General features: G+C 47.8%; 1 protein-coding gene across 2 annotated transcripts; it reads left to right on the forward strand.

The window, feature by feature from the left end:
- Nucleotides 1-1,029: 1,029 nt before the first annotated feature.
- On the forward strand, nt 1,030-15,721 carry ZC3HC1 (zinc finger C3HC-type containing 1). 2 transcript variants are annotated; one of them, XM_078610709.1, is made up of 10 exons: nt 1,030-1,214; nt 2,467-2,542; nt 3,529-3,679; nt 5,338-5,421; nt 6,320-6,435; nt 9,358-10,262; nt 12,355-12,559; nt 12,728-12,847; nt 13,929-14,108; nt 14,758-15,721. In XM_078610709.1, exons 1-10 carry the CDS (start codon nt 1,051-1,053, stop codon nt 14,824-14,826), a joined length of 2,070 nt encoding a protein of 689 aa, XP_078466835.1. In that variant the 5' UTR covers nt 1,030-1,050; the 3' UTR covers nt 14,827-15,721. The 2 variants fall into 2 exon arrangements, with proteins under 2 accessions (XP_078466835.1, XP_078466836.1); XM_078610710.1 differs by having other exon boundaries at nt 12,731-12,847.
- Nucleotides 15,722-18,881: the final 3,160 nt, after the last annotated feature.

Raw genomic sequence — 18,881 nt, forward strand, 5'->3', positions numbered from 1 at the left:
TTTTTAATAAATATTTTCTCCTACACCATCAGAATGCAGCGCCACATTAAATACGCACTACAATGACAATAGTTTAAAGCAATTTGAAGCATGATTTGTATTTTGGGGGGGGGGGGGGGGGCGGCAGACAGAGCTTTTTGACGTCATATTTTATGACTCTATGTGACACCATGTGTCGAAGGGGGGGGGGTCAAAAATCGTCCAAAATCGCGTGACGTCATTTATGGACGGGCCCCCAAGTGTTTGCCACAGTTGAACCACAATACCCTGCTGATCTTGTTAAGGAGCGTAAACCATCACGCGATCTCTGGTCATCCTCGTAGCGACGTTTCGTCAGCCATCGGTCACCGCATCGCACGGTTTCAGCTGTGCTTCTGCGGCCGTCTGGAACGCTCTTCCTTCCAATATTAGGAAGCCACTGGAGCTATGCACTTTTTAATCTTCTAGACTGAAGACGGATTCTTTAAAACTGATTTTTATGTTTAGTTTGTTGTCCTTCCTCCACACCTCCGATGAGCACGGTTGGCTACGTACGGTTAGCTACGTACGGCGCGAAAGAAATTCAATACATACATACACACCTGGTAAATACAATAGCGCTGTAAGTAGTCGTTTGTCCAATATCCATGTTCTGGATATCCTCCCTCCAAACTCCATATTCCACTCATGATCCACTCGATACCAAGAGTGTGAGTCCATGCTCCATGTTCCACTCGAGATACCGAGAGTGGGAATCCATGCTCCATGTTTTACTCGATACCGAGAGTGTGAGTCCATGCCTCGTATTCCACTCGATACCGAGAGTGTGAGTCCATGCTCCATGACCCACTCCATACCGAGAGTGTGAATCCATGCCGCATGTTCCACTCGATACCGAGAGTCTCAGTCCATGCTCCATGTTCCACTCGAGATACCGAGAGTCGGAGTCCATGCTCCATGTTCCACTCGAGATACCGAGAGTGTGAATCTATGCTCCATGTTCCACTAGAGATACCGAGATGTAAGAGTCCATGCCTCATATTCCACTTGAGATACCGAGAGCGCGAGTCCATGCTCTATATATGTGTAAATCCGCGTCGGGTTTTCCCATCTCCCGTCGTCGTGTCCACTATGGACGCCTCGCAAACTCCGTCCATGCCCGAAAGCGCTACGCCGGAAAAGATCCGCCAGCTCCTCTCCACATTCATATCGCCGGAGAAGTCTCCCGATGTCGGGTGAGTTCGAGGGAACGCGTTCACCCGCCTCGCCGATCTCGTCGTCTTCGTCGTCTTCGCGATTTCATCTCACACGCGTGAAGTGCGCGGGAAAGGCCTAGCGATCAACGCCGACCTCGGATAGTTTCTCCTACCGGTTAGGGGGCGAGGGTGACCGGGAAGGCCCGTGCGCGACACGGGGGTGGGGGTTTGGTTGCGGTTGGTCTTGTGGGCAAGCGCGAATCTGGCAAGTTTTATTGTATAAAGTAGTGGAGTGTAATACATTAACGTCGGACACGTGGACACTGACGAAATAAATACTATGTTACAGTATGCTGAACTTATTTCGCACCGTACGTAGCTAACCTCGCTAATCGGAGTTGTGGATTGAAATCGGACGAGAATCTAAATGATTAAATAAAGAGGGCCACGACAGCTTGGTGTTAGCCGTGGCATGGTTCAGAAACTTGGTCCTTGACGAAATTTAACAAAAACGTTTGGCCCAAACTTTTGGCATAACCAATGGAGCGCCTAACCCAGGGGGTCGGCGAGCTGCGGTTTTTTACGGACTGCTTCGTGATGTAATAACAATGGCACACAATTTTTGTTTCTGGGTACTAAGTGTTATTGTTTTTAATTGCTTATGCCTACAAAGTATTTAAAAAATGGCTATTTTCCCCCACAAACTTTGCTTTTGTGACCAGGACTTTACGTGAACGAAAGACACAAATGCACACGTTTTCTCATTGAAAATAGGTAAATTTTTAAATATCAATGTCCTGATCACAAAAGCAAAGTTTGTGGGGAATAATAGCCATTTTTTGTACTTTTGAGGCATACGCAATTAGGAAATAACACTTACTTACCAGGAACAAATGTTGTTTTGTTACACGTAATATATACTCATATAAATTGCGGAGCTTGAAATACTGCATTGAGTTTTGTACCGAATTCGAAAAAAATGACTCTTATTTTGTTATCCCAACTCCAGGCCTAACCCTATCCCTTAGTCAAATCTAAACTTGTATTATTCCCCTTAAGGAACACATGCTTGGGAAAGCGATTGTTCTAATTACACTGGGTTTAAGCACTCGCTAACATCACCAGTCATATGTGGCCATTATATTCCATAAAGTTTTTATTGTGTTGGTTTCTGTATGGACATGTGCACCTTGCCTGGCACAAGCGCCAATAAGTGGTGATGTCACTGCCGCTTTTTGGCGGACGGTGGTGTTGTACGTGTGTGTCTCTGTGTCTTTGTGTGTCTGTGCAGACAAAAGAGCCCAGAAACCAGAGTAATGCTGTCTCGGAACCGAGAGCGCTTCCTGAAACGCGTCGAGACCTTCACTATATCCTTGTGGGCATCCGTACTTGCGGAGGGTTATCGTATAAGACTTTTGTTAATGAGGGTCAACGTCATTCACGGTCTGGCAGTGCGGTTTTGCAATGTAAATGATTCGTTTGCAACAATGAATCACTTAATTGATAAACAAAAATTTTTTCACGGTGTTTTACATACTGCATGTGCATGAATTAACGGATGGTGGAGCAAGTGTCACGGTTGTTCATGCACTGCGCTATCATCTAAAAATAAATATATTATTAAACCCCAACTTTTCTAATCTGAAATAATTCTATTTAGTAGCACACATACATTACAAGGGGGCGCAACGGTGGTGGTACAATTGTTTGTGTTCTGCACAATGAACTGAGCCGTCTGAGTTTGAGTCCCGGCCATGGCTAAAATCAGTGAGAAGTGTAATCTGGACCAGTCCTAGGTCTCCCCTTCAAATTTCACTGACCGACATGGTGAAGTATGGTTAAACAATCCCAGTGGATTGACACACGGCTGTACATTTTATGAAATCAAATAGGTGAATATGTTTCAGACATGTCTGTTCATCGATATGAAAATAGTCGGAAGTAATATATAACAGCTATAATGTGTCCCGAACCAATAATTTTTCTTACACCAGTGATGTTTAACCTTCTTAGTATGCCTGCCCCTCCCAATCAAGACCACTGGTTCCTGTGCCCCCACCTTCTACCGCCCAAAAGCCACACATTTTACGAAGGCCACATTACTAAAATATCACATCAACAGTGCTCAACAAAGCATTTGTTTCAAGTTGTGTATTCATGTGGCAATGATGTTCCCCCGTGTACAATATCCATGCCACGGCCTGCACCCCTGCTATAAAACGCTTGTCGAGTCTCTTTGGAGTGGGAGATGGACTTGCCGGCGAGTAGAGAACCGCTGTCTGATTTGTGTTTGTCTTGGTTTAATTGTTGTGCACTTGACGATGACCCCCTGGCCCTTACCGGGGTTCTGCACCCGTCTGCGTGGGCCGCGAAGCCTAGCTGCCTCTCCCCGCTGTGCTGCGCCGCGTTGGGATGGGAGTGTGTGGCCCGCGACGTCCTGTGCTGCTGCAGCTGCCGCACCGCCCAGTGCATCGTTCTGCCTCCCATCTGGGAAACTGCGCGTTGTGAGTGATGGTGCCTGTCGGTCGGTCGGTCTGTTCTGACGGTTTGCCAATCAGCTGTTCGGTTGGTCAGTGTGTGCACGTGCAGAAAAAGTGGAATTGAGGAACTTGTCGATACAGCAAGGTGATCAGATTGGAGGTGGTCGGGTGGATCAGAGATTGAGCCCTGAGCTGAGACTCCTCGGTCCTCGGTTCGAATGTGGTTTTCGTCAGTTGATGTTCTCAGCCTGGTCACCTGTTACTACACACAAATAATGCCAGATTACATTGTTTTTTGGACTTAATTTGGATGCATGCTTGTTGTGCGACTTAGAATACAAGAACTCTCCGCTATAAATTGCCGCATTATGCATTTTGCATCGCATATTTGTTGCCTATTAATTAGGGAACAAATCTCTTTAGAAGTGTTTTGTATTGCATATGCATTTTTATTGCGCAAAAAAACGGTTGCACGATTTCCACGATAAACCCATGCGGTGAAAACTAACTTTTTGCAAGGTAATACCGCACTGTACGAGCATAGCGTATACCACCGAAAATCCCTCCCCCACATATTCAGTCTCTGCCAGCCCGCAGTTTCGTGTGGTCATTTGCGCACGTGTTAGGTATAAATGTAGCATTGTGTGGGAAAGTGCTGTTCCCCCCGCTGTCTAGGACTTGATGTGATCTCAGAAGAAGCTATGTGATATCCGATTCCGTGGGTTCATTAGTTAACATGAACGAATGTTTCTATCTCTGCATGGAATTACTCCAACTAACTTTAAGATTATATATCTATCATGTTTTGGTTTCATCTCACTCCCTAAGGCATACCATTTGGGAATTTGCAATTATTAATTGGCATTCATCCAGATAATGATAATGTGATCCTCTGATTTGGCAAACTCAGAAAACCAAAGCACATTCACTTCAATCATTTACCAACATTTTTCGTTTATTTTCCTTTCAACAGGTGAGAACTCAACATCAGGATATCACTCTTTGGTTATTTCGGTAAAGTCACGTAGAAAGAGAATATAATAAATTGAGTAATAGCATACGACCTTTCGATTGCAACACAAGCAATCATCATCAGGTACAAATGGAAGCGATAACCAACCTAGTCAACTTAGAAATATAATGCAATACAACACAGATAGTTGGCTAACATAACAGTCAACACCCTGCCTGGTTGATTACGTTCTTACAAAGATTGATCAATTTGAGAGACAAAACACAGAACCGGAGATATAGACAGGATATCCTCATTTCCAATTGTGACCTGGTTCATTAAAATGACAAAAGCAAAACATAACTTCAAGTAAAGCAATGAAGGAAATAGAAATTAGAACAAAAACCAGTGGAGTTAACAGGGCTTAATTTCTCACTGAATGTTTTCTGAGCCACTGGTAGACTGCAATAGAAACATGACTGGTATGTATGTGTCGTGAACTTCTTTCTCAACCTCGTGGTCGAACCGTGCTAATTGTAGGTTCATCTGCGGAGATATATACTGGATGTGGTGTGACGGGTGCAGAAATCATTTCCAGATCGCAAACTTGGACAGACCCTCCTGGAAATAAGCCATCGGCATGAATATCTTCATGGACTTGCTCTCTTGCGTTCATTGTGAGTAACCTTGCACGTGCGATGGCTGCTGATTTTATTCACTGTGTCCCCAGATGATGAAAAAGTCAAGGAAGTAACAGAATCTCTGAAGACGTCACATGCCAAGTACTGCACTTGGCCCGAGGACCCCTGTCCTGGTAAGCTTCCTGCTTCACACATCAGGGCACTTCTACCGCCTTTTTCACTGGGGCAACATCCGAGCCGAGGCAGCACGGGACCCTCCCAGTACGGCTAATTTTCCATTTTGACTTAAAACTCTCGTGACTGCAGGAATTCATATTTAGCCACCTTCAGCCACCTCCGCGCGCCGACCTCCACGTGGCGGCGGCTCTGCGATCTTACATCAACATGCTCATCTCTCACATTAACATAGCCACCTCCGCGCGCTCGCAAATTTTTGCCTGACAGCCCTTTAATTGGTGGAAACCCACCACCAGTGCCGCCGTTTACCATCACTTACATTAACATTCGCTGCCCCGCCCATGCTGCTGACACTTCCGCTACGCCCATTTTAAACCTTTATAAACAATTTGCTTTTAGAGGCTATAACCCCCTTTTCTTGATGACGACCACTTGTGTTGCGATCGAAAAGTCGGGGTTTTTATTTTTATCATTTTATCTATCTCCGTGACTTTACTGAAAGAACCAAAGAATATAATTTTCCATTGGCTATTTGCCGTGCCGAGCCACAACGAAACCCTGATATTCTGGCCATCACAAGACATCTGAATCTGACTGGGTGCCAAGAAGGGCCACAGGCAGGTATAGCAACTCGTTTATTGCATGCGACGACAGCGAGTACACTGAGAACATTTGTGTCACTTCATCATTTACGCTTGTGTAACGTCAGCGGCACGGTATCTGCAGTGGAAAAATAACTTGCATCCTAAGCCGCGCCAGGCTGGCTTGGCACCTGCCTGGCACGTTTTGGGTTGTACAGTGGAAAAGAGGTATTGGGATAATCGTCTCTTTGAGTATGCGTGTGTGTATGACGCGTGTGTGTGACGTGTGTGTGTGCGCTCGCTCGTTCCTCAGACTGGCTCTTCTTGCTGCCGCTGCATGACCCTGCCCAGCTGCTCTCCTCATTCTGCTCGCGTTTCCAGCAGCTGCGTGCGCTGCCTTCGCTCAGCCCTGCTGTCTTGCATGACGTGGTCAGTATCAAACGGTTGCACCCGCTCGCCCACACCGGGGTCGTACGCCAGGTCATATTAACTTGGGAACATGGTAAAAGGTTAAGGTGCAGCCCTGAGTTTGCTTGTTTATGTTACTGCTGATGAAAGGGGCTCCACAAGAGCAAATTTTTACATGGTAATTGGTCTACTCTTCCAAGTTGACCAGACGTATTTGGTTGAGGTGGGCGTATCCACACTTTATCCCACCACACACGACCTGCCGATCAACTAATCTAATTGTGGCATTACCCATTTATACCGCTGGGTAGACAGAGGCGTGGGGGTTTTAACAAACTTGCACAATAGTTTGAACTGCTGCGCCCGAAGACGGATTCGAGCCGGCGACCTTTGGATTGAAAGTCCAAGTTGCTAACCATTATACCACTGTGGCCGGTGTCATCGTTGAGGCATTTTTTTATTGATCGTGTACATCATCAGTGGTGGGCGACAACTTTATCTCGTACGTACCGTGGCCACATGAAAGGCCTACCACTTCAAAACGACACAAAAACGGTCACTGCAACCATCTTAGCTGCACTAATTGGATACTCGAGTGGAATGTTCTTGACCTGGCAAGTCTGTGTTCCTTATTTAGCACATTTAGTCACTCCTGTAATTACAAGGGCCTCTTGCATGACAAAAGTGACTGAATTGTGTGTTAATGTGCGGCTTACAAAAGGTATCTGAAAGTCCTGTTCAGCCATCGGTAATGAACACTCCTGATGTACATGCGCAGCCCTTTTGGTAATCCACTGCTGGATGAGGCTCTTCCCCATGCTGTGTCAGTCATGGGGGTTGTGTAACCATATTTTACCAGGTTGATCAATGTGCATTGGTGGGGGCGCTGAGGACCAGTTCAGATGTCACTCAACGCTCGTCTTATACCGGTGACTGTGAATCGAATTCAGGGAGCCAGGTTCATAGCGTAGGGTATGAACTGTTGCACCACCACCACTAGGCCTCTGCAAGGTGAGGTAATTTACCCCTTTTACCGGGTGAAAGGGTAAAGGTGTCGACATGCCAAGGGGTAGGGTAAAGGGTAGGGTAAAGGTAGCGCGGAATAATTACCCGGTAGTGTAAAGGTAGCGCGAAGTATTACCCGGTAAATACCTTGTTTACCGCTCGCTAAAAACTCCGTGGCGCAGTCCGTGGCCTCCATTTAAAATTGGAATCATCGAGAGTATTCTATACTAGCTTTACAACCCGGCTTCACCCGGGACTTGTATTATTGTCTTTGATTAATACATGGGGGGGATGCGTGACGTCAACAGGCACACTGCGGAACGCTGCCGCATGCGGGTGACATCACAGATGTGACGTTACCACTCACTTGCCGTGAAAAATATTATATGTATTATTGCGTCCCCCCCCCCCCCCCCAAAATGCAAAAGTCTATTTTTTTTATACTTTTTGCATTGTGTACAGTCTGGAAGCTGCCCACATGCCAAATTTCAAGTTTGTTGCATGTTGGGAAGTATGCTAAACATTTACAACAGACACAGATATTCACAAATTTCCCTTTTATATATATAGATGAATGAAGCGCTCTACCTAGCATTTACCTGTTATAAACCTTTTTCATGTGTAGTACCCCAGTAATTACTTTGTAATTGGGTAATTTGTATGGGGTAAGGGTAACGGTAGGCTCGTTGCTTTTGACCTTTTACCTTACCTTACTAAAGGGTAAAAGGTAAGGGTAGAGTGATTGTATTGTGGTAAGGTAAAAGGTAGGGTAAAGGTAGGCTCGTTGTTTTTACCTTACCTTGCCGAGGCCTAACCACCACCACTTCATTTTACGTATATTGCTGGGCGGCGGTGGCAATGCATGGCTGTTATCAGCACTGTGAAGGCGAGGGTTGGTGGTTCGCATAATTGTTCGTGATACCCCCTTTCTATGGGCATCGAGGTTGCCATACCCTGGCTCGCCATGAGAAGGCAGTACAATAAGTGGGCTAATCACCATCTGTTTCCATCTGTTCGGGGATAAGGTGTGAGTTTTTTTTTCGCGTGCTCTGGTTTCCTCCTCCCACGTATAATCAAAAACTCATGAATTCATAATAAATTGGCTGAAAAACATTTAAAAATAAAACCCAATGCAGGACCCTCCTGAAAAAGATTAAATTAAATGATTTAATTATTACTAGATATAATTATTTTAGATTGGGATATTTGTAAGGGTTTAACGATTAATTTGATGATACTATATTGGCAGTGGTACACGAAGAACAAAACACTCAGCGCATCATGGGACCCCCTTTGTCAGTACCAAAATATGAGAATAGGTTTTCCCCTTTTTTCTGCAACAAGACAGGTGTTAAGATGTTAACTGAAACCTTTTACAAGGAAACGTCTGTATTAACCACAATACTTGTGGTCAGAATGCACACAAAAACATACTCTAATAATATATGCATGGTCTTTGAAACTGATTGAGGCTCGAAAGCAAGCTGTCTCTGCGTGTGGACCAATCAGATTTCAAAGACAATGCATATATTATCAAAGTATGTTTTTTGTTTGCATTCTGACTCAGCGCATTAGTCTAACACCGTACGTGTGTGGCCTTAAAATTAAAATAATATAATCGGCGACATTTCGGGCAAATGCTCCTTCGTATCACTTATATGATGAATCTATTTATAGCTTCAAGTTTATTTTTGTGCTTACGAGTCACTCATCGAGTTATGCGTGTCAGAGTCTGTTATTGTTGATACGTATTTTGTTGTTCGTAATTAAACAGCGATATTTAAAAAATATATTCCTGAATCGAATCGCGCGGCTCTCTTCAAGATGTGAGCGATTTGTTGCGGGCTTTATTATATATCTGTGAGTGTCTGTCTTGATTATGGCTTGTTTAGTTTGGTGCACGCAACGGCCTTGGCTTACGCACTTGTGTGTCACCAGGGGATTTCAGAAGACACGATGAAATTGCTGCTGCAAGCATTGGCTGCCGCCAAGAGAGCAGAGCACGGCGGTGACGCAGAGACTGACGGAAAGAGCATCTGCGGAAGAGAAGGAAGCAATGGAAAAAACGACAACCTTGAAGGAGCGACCAAAGGAGAGGAAGAAATTGAAGGAACAACGAGCGCAATGGATAATGGCGAAGGAAAGGTCAGTGGCGGCAGAGGAACAAATGGAACGGGCGGCCACGACGCAGGCGCCAGCGGGAAGGATGACGCCAAAGAGGCTACGAGTGAAACGGAGGGCGGTGAAGGGGAAACTAATGGGAGGAGCGGCAAAGGGGAGGGAACGCCCTCAAACGTCGACGCTGACTCAGAGGTCAAAGGCAAGGACGTAGAGGGGGAGGGGGAGGCTGCGGGGGTCCAGAAAGAGGCGGCACCTGGAGCGAGCAGTGAAGTTGGAGAAAAGGTGGATGATGGGGCGAAGGTGGACGACGGGGCGAAGGTGGACGACGGGGCGACGGTGGACGGCGGGGCGACGGTGGAGGACGTGGCGACGGTGGACGGCGGGGCGAAGGTGGACGGCGGGGCGAAGGTGGACCCTGGGGCGACATTGGACCCTGGGGCGAAGGTGGACGACGTGGTGAAGGTGGACGACGTGGAGAAGGTGGATGGCGGGGCGAAGGTGGACGGCGTGGCGACGGTGGACGGCGGGGCGAAGGTGGACAGCGGGGCGACGGTGGACAGCGGGGCGACGGTGGACAGCGGTGCGACGGTGGACCCTGGGGCGACGGTGGACACTGGGGCGACGGTGGATGATGGGGCGAAGGTGGATGATGGAGTGACAGTTGACATTGAGCCCGGGGCGGTGGCTGCCTGTGTGCTTGCGCTCTGCGGCTGGGACGCCAGGTGGGTTGCGATGTGAGGCGGCACCTAGAAAAATTGTAAATGGGCAAGATGCCTACGAGGGGGTGGCTCGGAAATTTGGTACCGCTCAGATCCTGGGTTTGAATCCGGTTTCTGACCCACGCCGTGGTTAAAATGGGTTCTCAAGTGTAGCAAGTTGTTGATCTCAGCCCGCTCACAAATTACTGCACAAAAAAACCTATCATATCGTATTACTTTTGGTTTTGCGCTTAATATGGATCAATTACAGCGCTGGGGATCAAACTATCTGCTTGACTATCGTGTGACGAACATTACTCTTGAGTTTAGCAGAAGCATATAGGAAAATGCTGCCCCTCAGTATGTGGATCAAAGCTCACTTGAAGTGATCTCAGAGGTAGCTCAGGGATATCTACTTCCGTGGGCCTTTCTCCAACACGAAGTGTCACACTGCTGTGCGAGAGATCTCGGTGACATGACACCGAAAGTGCCATCGGGGTAAAATTGGGATAAAGCCAAAAGATTCTAATTTAAAAAAAGAAACCGCAAAATAAATTAGTCAAAGTGCGTCACTCTGCTGGCATGTTTGAATAAGCTTGAGTCAGACACGTGAATTTGACAGCCCTCGGACAAGGTCAGGTTGAAATTGCGTACATTCATGCCTCGCGCCTTCTGCACGAGTGTAGTACTCATTCTTGAAAATGTACTTTTATTTCTGGGCTTCCATAAAAAAATTTGAATTATCATCAGACATGATCAATTTGTTCCTGGATGAAGGCCTCCACAAGCCATCGTCATCTCTCAGTTCTACGATGCAGCATTCCACCTAAGAATCAGAATCCTTGATGAGAGGAATCCACTGCTCTATAATGCTCTTTTTTGTAGATGTCCACTAGTTTCACGAGGTGAGTTCTTCGCTCCATCTCTGACCGTGTTCCCTCCTATGGCTGCCACTCCGTCGTTAGTCTCGACCCTAAGCCGTCCGGACGACTTGCGATGTGTCTTGACCAAGTCCCGCGTTCCTTGCTCTGCCACTCGTGCAATGCCGATGCTTAGTCAAGGCCGCGACTTGCAGGCTTCGTCCACCAGAGGGAGCCCACTCATTGAATTTGAACAACTCCAGGGAGTGAGTGATGAATATTTAGTTGGTGGTGCTCCTGCGATTGTCGGCGGTGCACAATCACATTTAAATGAAACCCTAAAACGCTTTCGTCAATGACACTGTGGCCTTTAATGAAAAAATATATATCATAGACGACGTTTCATGCAGTGGCCCATCCTGTGAAGAAGGCCATTGCCTGAAACATCACTTACATTTTTTATATTTAAATGCAGTGTTATTCACGAATGTGAGTTTTTTTTTGTAAATGGGACTTGTACTAAATGTGTTTCCAGTATCAGCCCTTTTTTATCCTTCAACTATTTGTCCATAATCCCCAGCTGGGAGATAGTCCCCTCTTGATAATTTGTACCTGGCATTAGGGTTAGTGAGGTGAACGTTCTAATGAGCGTTGCCGTAGATATGTCAAAACGGTATACAGTAATGTGTACGATGGTTAGCATAGAGACGTTTCACAATATGCAGTGTGATCTATTAATAGATAACACAATAAAATATTGGGAAGAAAAATGTTGAGTGCTATGGTTAAATGGTTAAATCGACATTTTCCTTTCTCAAAGCTGGAATGTATCCATAGTAAGTACAGAACCAAATTAAATGTCATGGGTTTTTCTGTGCTGACATTGGTGTTTAGGTTCCGACCACAATTCACTACACTTGTTAACCCGGTTTGATTACAACCCAGTCGATGCGAGTCATGTTCGCTGTGCGAGTGGTTTTATATGGAAGTCGTTGGTGTCTCGGCTGAGAGCAATTACCTCGCTACACTTGGGGAACCCAGTTTAGGCAGAGGCTGCTGAAGTCTGCACATGAACCCAGGTTCTTGGCAGTGCCAGCTCAGCACTACAATCTCTGAACCATCCGCCACCTCCCTCATTGACACATTTTCAAAGTAGTATTTTTTTCAAACGTTGGTTAAGCAACATGGGCAGATCTTTGCAGCGCCGTCTAATAGGGCTGTTTTGGAATATGTGTTCTTGTGCCTTGTGGACCCAGCCCGAACGTTAAATCCATCGTCAGCTGCACGATCTGCTGTCGCCGCATCGGCCTGTGGAACTTCAAAACGCGGGATGCAGATTCTGAATGGAGTTGCGACACCATGACCATCGGCAATGTGACGCCGTGCGGCAGGCCTTCCCCGGCCTCCATCGCCGTCATTTCTCCGGCGTCGCAGCAAAACCTCGTCTCTCCACCTAAGCAGGTGCAGGACAGCACAAACCTTAATTTCAAACGATATTTTTCTTACCTCCCCGGTTAAACAAAAACATTGCCACGAGTGAAGGGATTTTTGTTTTGGCGTTGACACGTTGTTTGGTTTGTGTGCGTGTGCTGCTGGTATTGCTGCTGCCGCTGCTGTTCGTTTGCGCAGCAGGTGTCCCCCGGGCCGCGAGTCGCCGTGGGAACCAAGAGGCCGATCGTGGAGGATGCGAACGGGGGCCATGGCGGCCGTCGCGATGACTGCGCTACCCCAGCCAAGCGCGGCCGCACGGTTTGTCCACTGCGCTAAACGGATTTCACGTTTTGCATCCATGAACTATTGTTTCCACGCAAGTGTCAGGTCTTAAAGGTTTTGCTTTTTTTATTTGATTATCTGTCATGGCCCAATGGCCCAAAATGCCAAGCATCCAGCAATGTCCAGCACTTTAGAAGGTCTAATAGATAAATAGTTAATATTGGTCTTGAATTGAACAGGGTTGTAAGAACCTGGGAAAAGTGACAAAGGGAGTGAAATCCTAAATAGATCAGTGTGAGGAAAGAAGTCGAATGATAAATATTTTGACCTGCAGTGTAGTGAGCAAGTGGGTTGAGTGTGCTGTTATGACCTGCGTTGTGGTGGTTGAACACTTTGTGGATGAGACGAACAGCCTGCTACACCGAGGCCCCAACACGGGTGGAGGAAATTGGTGAGTGAAGTTCATAGGAACAGTAACAGTGGTAGTAGCGATGGCAGTGTGATGAGACGACTGGCCACCAGGTGATCGAGTGACTGGAGTGAATTGGTGAGGTCTGAATCGTTCAACCTGACTGGTTTGCGTTGTGAGTCGTGCTAAATATTGCAGTGACTTGTAGCATTTCAGCCTAAATGTCCCAAATGTTTAGTTGTGACCACACGGACATTAATGGAAATAAACTGTTCCATGGTATAGGTCGATGTGAAGCCTATTAATTGATATGTAACATCCCCACGGATCTTGTGGGTACAAGCGCTTTAAATATTCCATGATGTAAAGGAAGACCTTTATACATTCACTTAACCTGCACTGGGCACACCTGTTATGGTTTTATTGCACATTTTGTAAATTACTTTTTTTTACGACCGAGTTGATTTTGCGGTTGTGCTGTCTAGCTCTGCTGACGCGTTGCGAGGTTGTGCCACATGCTGTTCGGCAAGTGATATTCTGACGTTTTGCTCCACGTGCTGTGAGTTTCTTCGGGAACTGCTGCGAAACTTCAGACATCACGATGGAGAACATGCTGCAGCCCGAAACGGCCATCGGAGAGAGCTATAGACCGATGTTTTTGATTTTGCTTCTGTATTCAACGGGCGCAACTCCCTGTCTCTCCTGCAGGATGCGGACAACATAACCTTTCATCCCATTTCGGAACACCGCCATTGGTGCCCGTGGGTTTGTCCCGTGACGGTTCCTGGCCCACAAGACAAGGCATCACAAGACAAGGCGCCAGGATGGAGGGCAGCCCTGAATACAATGATGCCGATGATTGTGGGAGAAGGGACCGTGAGCACTCTGGTGAGGACTGCGTGCAGTTCCTAATGAGAAGTCTCTGTCCATGTCTGCAGCATGTCATCAGGGTTCACCGTCATGGTAGCATCTGTACATTTCATCATAATAAGCAAGGTTTAACTGGGTCTCTGTGTCCAAATCACCAGGAATTTGCACGATCCCATACAAACTCAGAAACTCAGCAAGATTGTGCCTGGACAGTGCTTAGATGGGCGACCACCTTGCGCAAGCAGGTTGTCACAGGTGGCTGCCGTGCTTAGCGGCGGGCAGTGCAACAAATTCCATTGTACTGTACTGTGCTCTCACGTGCTATGCTCCCACATCTACGCAACTGAATCTGTTTGTCTCAGCTCATGGGTAAGTCCATGGCCCAAAGCTCCCCCTCCATCCCATCTGTTTCCACCCTCCCCTCTTAACCTCATAACACCGTATTCCATACGAGGGTTCTTGACCCATAGCTAGATTAGGACGGTCGAGGAGCCTGTGAGCAGTGTTGTTTAGGTTACGCTGGATGAAGCTTAACGTCACACCCAGGGCACATTCATCCAAAAAAATGCATTCTGTCCTGTTACTAGACTTTGGCATAAACCCACGGGGGTATTACGGAATCGATTAATTGTTTAATGGTTTCATTGTATTTTCTCATCCTGGGCAGGAACCCACGGACGTGTGGAAGAAGGTCCACCGCTCCATCATGTCCTGGCAGGTGTCCGGCTCGGGATAACCATCCTGCTCCTTTTCGCGCATTCACTGTGTAGACTGTTGGCAACGGCGTGGCACATTAGAGGTGTGGTGCCAAGAGCACCACACGTACACACACACAAAGGTAGACATTGAGACAAAAGGGCAGCTGGTTGTTTGACCGAGAAGAGTACCGCTCGCGTCACCTCGTTGTGTCTGGTGTCGAACCAGTGATCGCACACATACACGTAGATAACAGAATGTTGGGGGCAATTACTGTTTGCGAGCATCTAATGAAGGTCAGCACTGGACACGGGAGAAGTGGTATTGTCGAAATTACGCGCAGCCGCCTCTGTCTTCCACGTGCCGATGTTTACACACTGTACCACCTACTCATTTAAGGCACGAGCCGCCTTCGGGGAATCCTGGGACCGGTGCAGCTTTTCACCCCCGATGTTAGCGATGGCCAGGACTCAAACGAGGGTCGCCGGGTTCGTACCACAAGTGACGCTAACCTCTACCGGTCCACGCAACACACATACACACTGCAACACACACAGAGAGCACCCACACCCTCGTGTCGGTGGGGGTGTCGGATGTGTGGGTGGAATTGTGGCCTCGGGCTGTAAATAACCGCTACGCGAGGAAGAAAGGTCCCAGGTGAATGTGTGCACCTGTCCTCGGCTCGGCCCCTGCGGTGGCGATGTAGTAGAGGCGTCATGGTTCAGTACATTTCCCGCAAAGCTCATTGATATTTACAATCTGAATTTGCGGATTTATTTTAAAATGATCTCACATCGACTTTTTTTTTTACAATGTGTGTTGTGTTTTCTGCAGCACACGTGCGTGTGTGTGTGTGCGTCGCCTATAATTTGGCACAAGTGTAACCGTTGCCAGTTGTCGATTGATTTGAAAGGCTAAATAAATCGTGAACTGTGGCAGTGGGATTTTTCCAAGCTGGTGCCTCTTTAAGCCATAGACTGCTTAGTCTGTCGCAAGCAACTGTTTACCCATAGTGCACCACGGGACGGGGATATTGTATGGAAGTAGAACAGGTAACGGGAGAAGGAAGAGAGAAGGGAAAGAATGGGAGAGAAGGGAAAGAATGGAAAATAAGAGTTAAAGGAATGGAAGAACTAGACCAAATGGCCAGGAAAGATGAGGATAGGGAGGAAGAGGCTACATAAGGGCCTTACACGCTGCTGCATGGAGCAGCGTCTGTTTTCACGGGGTGGGAATAGGGGAGGGATTCAGGGTGGAGTTGGCTACACATAAATCATGTAATATACAAAAAAGTTTGTGTTCATTTATATGAATAGATTTAGCATAATCTATCAGTTCATCAGCAGACCGTGCTTGACTTGTTGGTTGGGGGAGGTAATATTTTCCTGGTCTCGCCCTTTAATTGGTTAACAGGGCAATGTGATCGGGGTTGAATGTAGCCGCCACAGTGAACATGGCGACGTAATTAATCAGCATGAGAGGCGCAACGATGCATGGATTGCTGCTCCCTTGTATCTGTGTAAGACATGTATTCAGCTTCGGATACGTTCTGTGTGATGAGTTCACATGACCCTTGCCACTTTTTCTCGGCCCACAACCTTTCACCACGATATAAAAAAAAAACATTGATCCTTAAATCTGGACAATTGATCCGATCTCCCAGGGCGGGGGGGGGGGGTGATGATTCTTCACACCTGTGATTGGCACGTAACGATTCGGTGAAGGAGCAGCGGGCGGAAAGCTTTTAAGTGCTGGGTGTGCGGACAACTTAAATGCTGGTTGTGCGGACAGCTGTCTGTGTGTGTCCACGTTGGTTGTGCGGACAGCTTTAAGTGCTGGTTGTGCGGACAACTAGCTGCGTGTGTCCACGCTGATCGTGAGGGTCTTAAGGGCTGGCGTGTAAGCCAGAGACCGGAACTGAAACTGCTCGGCTTTTTTAAACTGTCGGGGTGTCTGTGGCGCGGTCGACTAACGCTGGCGTTTCCATGGCGCTGGCAAACACCCGACTATTATGTAATGCGAGGGTGGTTCAAGTCGGCACTTCACACGAACACAGCCGCCCACTCGCACAGACCGAAGACAAAGATCCCCCGTATAGCCTTCGACTGTTCGGGCAAGTGGTGTTAGCGAGCACCTATGAAAGGTCGACACGGCACACAAGTGGGTGGGTGGCCAGCACCACGCCCGACCGCCTTTGTCTCCCGAGTGGCGATGTTTACACACCGCACTCGGTACTTATTTGAGTCTGAGTCGACCTAGGGGAGGCCCGGGACCGGTTCAGATAATCGTCACTGGTGTTGACCGTGAGCGGGAATCGAATTCGGGTCACCGGGTTCTCAGCGCACCATGCCCGGGCACATTTGTCACCCCTTCCCGCACAGCACCAGGTAGGTATGTAATGCCGAGTCGATCTTGGGGAAACACCAAGACCTGTTCAAATATTCGCCACTTATAAAGACAGCCATCACACGCTCGAACGCAGCTGCCACGCTCACAATAAACAACGACCTCGACAGTCGGTGACCATACGAACCACCACGCTCACAGGCACCCACACTCGCACCACTTCCAGGAATCAGAATATACTGGAGGAGGAATCCGATGAGCTATAAAGCTCTTTTTTACATATGCCCAGTTCGGGGCGGGTCAGAAAGCTACGACAATAAACAGTACAAAACACGATGGGAGTGCAAAGCATAAGGAAGGGAAGCAAATCACTTTAATTTTTCCAGGTATAGCCCACTGAGCTAGTATCTTCTTTTTCAGAAGCGACCTGGCCACAAATGATAGCCCAACGAAGTAGCTTATCATGTGGAAATTTACGGCAATCAAATTATCTAAATAATCTCAACGCATCTTTCTAAATGTGGAGGGAAAAACCGGAGGACCCGGAGAAGAGGGACATACAGACTCTATATGAGTCATTCAGGCACAACTGCCAATTCAGGACACGCGTCTTAATTTTGTCATCTGATGAGGATCGTTGCCCACTCGAATTTTTCTTTCGAGGGCCACAAAGATTGCAATCGCTGGCAGATAAATTCCGGGAATGATTCGTACCACACCTCGTAGTTCATCACGTCATTGATAACGATGTATGCTTTCGCTCACGACACTTTCATACAATCGTGCGCCTTGAGAATCGATTGTGTACCGCGTGTGCTCATTCTATGTCCATGAACATTTTGGGTATAACGAACAAGTCTGAACGACGAACACAACGGAATGCGTGATGCAGATAATCAGGCACCAAGTGGGATGACTTGCGGAGATGGAGAAATGAGATTTGCGAGTTCTGGATTAGATGTTTGCATCGCGGCACCGTGATAGTTGACGGCTTGGAGGAAGGCCTTCGTCCAGCAGTGGGTAGATCATTAGATAAGAACTAAGAGGCTCGTATCGGTGTGATGCGCTGCCAAATAGATCGCTGCATAGCGCGACCGTGACGGTTTTGGGGCAGGCCTTCAGTCAGCAGTGGATAAATCATGACCGCTGATGAGGATGGTGAGTTATGCCTCTAGCTCGCCTATGTTTTATGCCGCCCGTGTTTTCTGACACCAGCGTCACGGAGTAGACGAGCGAGTAGAGAGAGGAAGAGGATAGCCGAGCCGGGCTGGACGCGAGTGAGTCACTCTCTTGCACCGTGCCGGTGTCACGTTTGTGTCGCAACCCGTTCGGCCGAGCCTGGGGGCGAGCGACGAGAGGACGGAGGCAGAGTGGTGGTGGTGGGGGGGGATGAGAGGCAAGGGGATGAGAGGCGGGGTGGTGGTGGGGGGTGAGAGATGAGAGACGTGAGCCGGTGCCCGTGCTCCCAAGCTGGCGCGACTCAAAACGCGGGTGCGCTTCAATGCGTAATGAGGCGCAACTCGACACGACCGCTGAGTTGACTCGCCCCCCACCGATCCCCCTCGTGGGGTGGGGGAGGGGGGGGACGAAAACCCGACACTCGCTCCCTACACTCAACTAGCCAGCACTCACCTGATACTCACCCGGCACGGGTACTCACCCGGCACCGATGCCCACCACAGACGATACTTGCCACTCAGTCGCCCAGCACTCACGCGATACACAACCAGCACTCGGCGGATACACACC

The sequence above is a fragment of the Lampetra planeri genome, chromosome 34 (genome assembly GCF_965212315.1).
Source record: "Lampetra planeri chromosome 34, kcLamPlan1.2.h2, whole genome shotgun sequence".
Lineage (NCBI taxonomy): Eukaryota > Metazoa > Chordata > Hyperoartia > Petromyzontiformes > Petromyzontidae > Lampetra > Lampetra planeri.

Coding starts and splice junctions, on each gene's coding strand:
- ZC3HC1 (XM_078610709.1), top strand. CDS start 1,051: ATGCTCTATATATGTGTAAATCCGCGTCGGGTTTTCCCATCTCCCGTC. Junction 3,680..5,337: donor CATCTGGGAAACTGCGCGTT/GTGAGTGATGGT, acceptor CTGTGTCCCCAG/ATGATGAAAAAGTCAAGGAA. Junction 12,560..12,727: donor TCGTCTCTCCACCTAAGCAG/GTGCAGGACAGC, acceptor TCGTTTGCGCAG/CAGGTGTCCCCCGGGCCGCG.